A 7935-nucleotide genomic window follows, 5' to 3' on the forward strand; every position below is an offset into this window, starting at 1 on the left:
AGGATCCTATGGCTGGGAGACGTGCTAACGCACCGCCGGAGTTGTAACTCCTGTCTTCTTCTCTGTTGGACCTCACCAGACTGGTCCACCCTCAACCATCACCAAAATAAAAAAGGAGGACATGATCTGAAAGAAAAAATGGCATAGAGCACGAATCTGACCTCAATTTTAACTTACTCCACATATATAGAAAGATATGAGGAGTTGAATTTTGAGGTGTGTCACTGAGTTGCTTCGATTTGACCTCTAAGCAATTCAATCTTCTTGCCTACATTGGTAGGACTTCAGACAACCAAATATCCAAGAGAATTGATGAGAATTGAGTGAGAATCGAAGAGATGAAGTTTTCTGAAAATTACCTTCAATGTTGTGCAGAACTTGAACTTGCTTGCTTGAAACACGATCTGATCACACTTGAGAAGCTTGCAGGTAGTGGTTAGCAATGGTGCAAGGCTTTGGATCCTGGAGTTCTTGAATCTCCAAACAGTTGAGATTCAAACTCAATTTTCAGATTGAAAATTATCAGGTTTTCCTTTAGAATGAGAGGGTTTCAATTGGGGGGCAAAGTTGGCGCGCAAGGTGTGTTTGAATTGAGCTCCAAGGGCCTGTATTTATAGCATTTGGGATTGATAATTACACACATGAAAAATTGCTAAATTTGGCAATGTGATGCACAAGCTCGCATGGCCGTGTACATGCCCATGAAGTAATCCATTTTGACCCAATTGCAACTGTACTAAAGTTCAAATGATGCTTGATTGGCAAGGCAATGTGAAAGGGAGTTTTGGACATTTGATTTCCTCCAATGGTGCAACTCTATTAAAGCCATGCGCAACCCTAGCAAACTTCATCCAAAATGCATAAACTTGGGTTCTTTGGAAAGCTTGGATCAAGGGGAACAAGGTTGATGTTGAACACTTTTTCATTTGGAGCTTTGATCATGGTGAATATTGATGTGGAAGTTTCCAAATTTCAACATCTTGAATTTTTTTCTAAGTGTCAAGCCATATATCTCAATATTCCACCTTGGTTAACTTTTTATGTGAGATTCAAATCAGAAAAGTGTATTCATAAAAGTTGTAGGTATTTCAAAGACCTTCAAAATGGTCACAAATTTCATGTAATTTGGATTTAGAATGATAGAGCTATGCATTTTTGAAGTTTGGAAAAATCACTTGTTCACTAGTATAGGTAAAAAATGATCTATAATGTATCCTCATATCACATGCTCATAAAAGTTAAATTAGCTCTCACTCCAAACATAAACATTGAAGTAGACATCTTGAATTTGATTTTTAACTTTGAAATATTTCATATCATAAAAATTGAGCAAGTTATGGCCTTGGGAAATTGACTTTCAAATTAGGCTTTAGACAAAATGACTTATAATGTTTCAACATAGAAAATGATTTTCCAAGAAAAACTAGCTCTAGGTCTCAACATGAAAGTTGTTTGGAATATTATTTAGAGTAAAACTTCTCTTGGAATAATTTTCATATGGTGAAAATTGTAGGAGATAGGGCCTAGGGAGACCCAATTTTGATCAGATGAATTCATCTGGCCAACCACCATCAACCAACTTGCTAACCTTCAATTCTCTTGACTTTATTGGCTCATGGTAGATCATATATGCATAATATGATGAATTTTGAAGTGTCCCTTGAGAAATTTGATCAATTGGTGAGATGGCTTGTTGGAGAAGTTACTCAAGATACCCAGTCAAACTAGGGTTTCCAAGGCAAATCACTTCCAAACTCTTGAAGAATAATTGATCAATATAACATGTAGAGATCAATGGGACTCATATATGATGCTTATAACCATTCTTGGATCAATCCTTAGTTATGCTTTTAGCCATGAGTGTCTTAAACCCTAGGTATGAACTTGATAGATCAATGAGGATCATGCCCTACCTACAAAAAGTTAGGCATATATAAAGACATATTTTTGGTATTTTGGTTAGTAAAATGATAATATACAAGTATGACACAATCACATGGTGCTTGGTGATCTCTCCCAAAACAAACCCAATGAAAGAGGGGTAAGGAGGATGCTAAGGTGTGATCCCAATGCTAATGCATATGATGAAATTGCATGAGGGATCTTAGGGTCAAAATTGGGGTCTTACATGGTCATTCTTAACTTGTGTCTGTATCTGATATATGTCTATTTGACTTCTTCTTTATTAGAGTCATGCACACTTAGATAAATTATGTTAGGGTACCATTTTTGTTTTATCCTTTTTTATCATCAAAATCTTAGAGATGAATTATAAATACTAAATTTGTTCTTACAGGGTTTTCCCCTCGGAAAAGAACTTGCGACTGATTTGATCTTGCAATTGTTGCCAGATAGATTCAGTCAATTTGTCCTTAATTTTAATATGAATGATATGGATAAATCTCTTCCTAAACTGCTAGCCATGTTAAGAACTGCTGAGCAGAATTTGAAGTCAAAAGGGAAGTCCATTCTGATGATCGAAAATAGAAAGAGACAGAATAAAAGACCCATCAAGCAGGGTGGTAAAGGGAAAGGCAATGAAGTTGTGAAACCCAATCCCACTGCTTCCATTGCGGTAAGACCAGACACTGGAAGAGAAACTGCCCAAAGTACCTGGAAGATAAGAAGAATGGAGTAGAGACTTCAACTTCAGGTATTTTTGTTATTGAAATTAATTTATCTACTTCTGCATCATGGGTATTAGATACTGGATGCGGTTCTCACATTTTTACCAATGTGCAGGGGCTAAAAAGGAGTAGAGATTTGGCAAAAGGTGAAGTTGACCTACAAGTTGGCAATGGACCAAAGGTTGCTGCTTTAGCTGTAGGAACTTATGTATTGACTTTACCTAGTGGTTTAATAATTCAATTAGAAAACTGTTATTATGTACCTGAAATTAGCAGGAATATTATTTCTGTTTATTGTTTAAACAAGTTTGGTATTTCATTTGTAATAAAGAAAAATTGTTGCTCCATTAATTTGAATGATATATGTTATGCTACTGCACAAATGAACAATGGACTATACGTCCTTGATCTTGAAATGCCTATTTATAACATTAATACTAAAAGGATGAAATCCAATGAGTTAAATCTAATTTACCTTTGACATTGTTGATTAGGCCACATAAATGAGAAACGCATTTTCAAAGTCCATAAAGATGGACTCTTGGACTCTTTTGATTATGAATCATATGAGACATGCATATCTTGTTTAATTGGAAAGATGGAAAAGTCTCCATTCAGAAGAAGATGTGAAAGAGCTAATGATCTTTTGGCCCTCATACATACTGATATATGTGGACCATTCAACATACCAGCCATAGGAGGTTATCAGTACTTCATCACATTTACTGATGATTTCAATAGATATGGTTATGCGTATTTAATGAAACACAAATCAGAGTCCTTTGAAAAGTTCAAGGAATTCAAGAATGAAGTACAAAACCAAATAAGTAAGAATATTAAAACTCTTCGATCATATTGAGGTGGTGAGTATTTAAACTTAGAGTTTGACGACCATCTAAAAAAGTGTGGGATCCTATCCCAACTTACTCCTCCTGGAACACCCCAATGGAACGGTGTATCTGAGAAAAGAAATCGAACCTTGTTAGACATGGTCTGATCCATGATGAGTCACGCCGATCTTCCAAACTCCTTTGGGGGACATGCACTATTAACAGCAGCTTGCACACTTAACCATGTTCCATCCAAAAAGGTTGAGAAGACACCATATGAGATATGGAGTGGTAAGAAACCACATATGTCTTACATGAAGATTTGGGGTTGCGAAGTTTATGTGAAACGACAAATTTCAATTAAGCTTGAGCCCAAATCTGAAAAATGCTTATTTGTGGGATATCCTAAAGAAACAAGAGGGTATTACTTCTACAATCCTTCTGAGGGCAAAATGTTTGTCGCTCGAACTGGAGTTTTCCTAAAAAATGATTTTATTTCCAAAGGAATAAGTGGGAGGAAAGTATAGCTTGAAGAAATTCAAGAATCACAAAGCATTGATACACCTAAGGAGGAATTAGAGTAGGAAACATAAGTAGTTATGGAAGAGAAACCTGCTCAAGTACAACAAGAGAAACGTAGGTCAAGCAGGATACGTCACCTACCTGAGAGATATGGATATCTCATATCTGATCAAGGTGATGTATTACTCGTGGATCAAGATGAGCTTGTGACCTACCAAGAGACCATAAGTGGTCCCGAGTCTGAGAAGTGGCTAGAAGCCATGAAATTTGAAATGGATTCCATGTACACAAACCAGGTTTGGACCTTGGTAGAGCCTCCTATATGAGTTAACCCTATAGGATGCAAGTGGGTATTCAAAAAGAAGACTGATATGGATGGTAAGGTACATACCTATAAGGCAAGACTGGTTGCAAAAGGATATAAACAAATTCATGGGGTTGACTATGATGAAACCTTTTCACCAGTTGTAATGCTTAAATCTGTTCAGATTTTACTTGCTATCGCTGTATATCATGATTATGAAATATGGCAGATGGATGTCAAAACTGCTTTCCTTAATGGGGATCTTCTTGAGGATGTGTACATGACACATCATGAAGGATTTGAAATACCAGAAGAAGCCCAAAAGATATGTAAGTTACAGAGATCAATCTATGGATTGAAGCAAACTTCCAGAAGCTGGAATCTTTGTTTTGATGAAACAATAAAACAATATGGATTCATCATGAATGAAGATGAGCTTTGTGTCTACAAGAAGGTTAGTAGAAGCATGATCGTCTTCCTGGTATTATATGTAGATGACATATTACTCATTGGAAACAATGTCCCTACCCTGCAACAAGTAAAGTCTTGGTTGGGGAAATGCTTTCTATGAAGGACCTAGGTAAAGCAGCCTATATATTAGGAATCAGGATCTATAGAGATAGATCATAAAAACTGCTTGGCCTAAGTCAGAGTACATATATAGACAAAGTGTTGAGACGCTTTAATATGCATGATTCCAAGAAAGGATTCATACTTATGCACCATGGCACGTGTCTATCAAAAATATAATCCCCTTTAACTAAGGAAGAAATGGATCGCATGAATAAGATTCCATATGCATCTGCAATAGGATCTATCATGTATGCCATGTTATGTACTCGACCAGATGTCTCGTATGCTTTAAGTGCAACGAGTGGGTACCAATCTGATCCCGGTGATGCTCATTGGGTAGCTGTCAAAAATATCCTTAAGTATTTGAGAAGGACTAAGGACTCATTCTTGATATATGGAGGCCAGAAAGAGCTTGTTGTAATTAGATACACTTATGCTAGCTTCTAGATAGCTAAGGATGACTTTAGATCACAATATGGTTATGTGTTTTGCTTAAACGGTGGCGCTATGAGCTGGAAAAGTTCAAAGCAAGATATAGTTGTTGATTCTACAACCGAGGTCGTGTATATTGTTGCCTCAAGTGAAGCAAAGGAAGTTGTTCGGATGAAAAAGTTCATTAGTGAAATTGGCATAGTTCCTAGCATTGTGGATCCCATTGATCTCTATTGTGATAACAATGGTGCTATCACACAAGCTAAGGAGCCTAAATCTCACCAACAATCCAAACACAGACTTAGGCATTATCACCTCATTCGAGAGATAATAGATAAAGGAGATGTGAAAATATGCAGAGTACCTGCACTTGACAATATTGCTGACCCACTGACAAAGCCTCTTGCGCAACAGAAGCATGATGGCCATACTAGATTTATGGGCATTAGGGGTATGCCTGATTGGCTCTAGTGCTAGTGGGAGATTGTTGGTGTAAGCCCTAGAGGCCAATACTTTTGGTACTTGTATCGAATCATTTATTAATAAAAAAAGTCTTTTTCTTTATTATGTTTGTTTAATAAAGTCCCTAGAATAGCTAGTCCGTTTAATGTATCAAGTGTGACTTAATCATGAGGTCCCATTAAACATAAGGACAATATTCTTAAAGTATCCGTAGTCGAGCTTTGTTGTGAAGTGGGATAACATTAAAGCATTAAGACTATTATGTAGATAGACTGATGATCACATCTCATGGATCATGGGTAAGGAGTTATCAAGTCTTAAACATAGGTATGAATATTAAGAGTAATATTTATACTGGATTGACCCGCTATGAGAATACTATATAGAATGTTATGCAAAGTTTCATAAGTTATTCTCATGGTGATAATGGTGTATACCACCCTTTGACCTGAAACCACTATGGATCCTAGATGTAGATTCGAGTGCCTTATTGTTGATCAAACATTGTCCGTAACTAGATGACCATAAAGACAGTTGATGGGTACTCCATGAAGCATGCTGAGGGACATGAGTGACCTAGATGGAATTTGCCCATCCTGCGTAACAGGATAAATGTCTACGGGCCCAATATTTAACTAGACAAGGATGACACGGTCCATGCCTTATGTTCAATATAGACATAAGGGAAAAAGGGTAATTATACACATAAATATTATCACAAAAGGATTTATCAGATCACATGATATTTTCGTGTCTTGGGTATCAGTGATGTGTTGCTAGATACCGCTCACTATTTATTATGTTAAATACGTGATTTAATATAATTGTCAATGCCGCGAAAACCAACAGGGTCACACACAAAAGGACGGATTGATGAGAGATAAAGTAAATAAGTAACACCGTAAGGTACAATGCACTTAAGTGAATTGTAGAACATCGTAAGGTACGGTGCACTTAAATAGAATACGAAATATGGTAAGGTACCACATGCATAAGTGATTTTGGCATATCATAAGATATGAGCCACATATACTTAAGCGGATTTTTTAGTTTACAGCCCACACAAGTGGTTCTATAAATAGAACCCTTGTGCAGAAGCATTTGTTCATATGAGATTTCGTTTCTCTCTCTCTCTCAGCCTTCATTCGTAGCAGCTAGCACTGACACTGAAGGAATTCGTTCGTGTGGAGTGAGTAGAGGTGTTGGCACTATTCAACGTTCGTGATTGCTCCTTAGATCTACATCGAAGGTTTCAATCGCACAAGAGGTAACGATTCTATCACTAATCATGCCCATTCGTAAGGATCACTAAAGGAGAAAAATTTAATTTCTGTTGCATTTTGGATCTCTATTCTCCTTTACAAATGTGATCGATTTGTCCATAATTCAAGGAAACTCCAGAGCTATGAATAAGATCCTAATGCATTGAAATTAAAGGTAAATTTTTTCATGATTGTTTAGTATTTGTCTTGTGTATTATTAATGAACTGATAATTGACTATTGTATACCATTTATTGCATTCTGATTGTGTGCAGATGAAAACACTACAGATCAATGCCTCATCAAATGCTACTAAAGGGGTGTCATCAACTGCTACTGAAGGGGTGTCAACAACTCTTAATGATGATCCAATCAATGACTCAAATTTAGATGCAATGATGGAAGATATGATGGCGGATTTTAAAGATCAACCTTCTCAAGATTCACAATCTCAAGTGTGTAATCCTACACCTGTTACTGAACAAGTTAATCCCAAACAAAGCTCTCCAAGTAAGGTGATGACACAAGCAAAAGCAGAGAAGACTAAACAAACTGAGAAGAAAAAATAATTTGAGAAGAAGAAACAAGTTCATAAGAAGAAACAAGTTCAGAAGAACAAACAAGTTGAAAACAAGAAATCTCAAACACCTAAGAGGAGTAGTGATATGTTGAAAATTGTTTGGAGGTCTAAAAACAATGTTGGCCCATGCACCATTGGAAGTTGATGACTCTCATGGTCCTAGCAACAAAAACCCCAAATTAGGTACTTGTGTGAAGAAAATTAAGTCATGGGATACAATTTCTAGGCAAATGACTCAGTAATGCTTATTATGAAACAATTTGTATTGTAATGCTTATTATGAAATAGTTTGTAATGTAATTTAAAAACATCTATGTTATGCAGAATGTGTGCTAATTTTGGAA

At 36.5% G+C, this 7935-nt stretch overlaps 1 protein-coding gene across 1 annotated transcript in view; it reads left to right on the forward strand.

The window, feature by feature from the left end:
• LOC127131493 (uncharacterized) overlaps nt 1-7580 on the forward strand; it is a 103046-nt gene extending 95466 nt beyond the window's left edge. Inside the window, exon 2 of the mRNA XM_051060411.1 lies at nt 7287-7580. Coding sequence (XP_050916368.1) covers nt 7287-7580 — 294 coding nt within the window. The remainder of the gene's footprint in view (nt 1-7286) is intronic.
• Nucleotides 7581-7935: the final 355 nt, after the last annotated feature.

The sequence above is a fragment of the Lathyrus oleraceus genome, chromosome 3 (assembly GCF_024323335.1).
Source record: "Lathyrus oleraceus cultivar Zhongwan6 chromosome 3, CAAS_Psat_ZW6_1.0, whole genome shotgun sequence".
NCBI classification, from domain to species: Eukaryota; Viridiplantae; Streptophyta; class Magnoliopsida; order Fabales; family Fabaceae; genus Lathyrus; species Lathyrus oleraceus.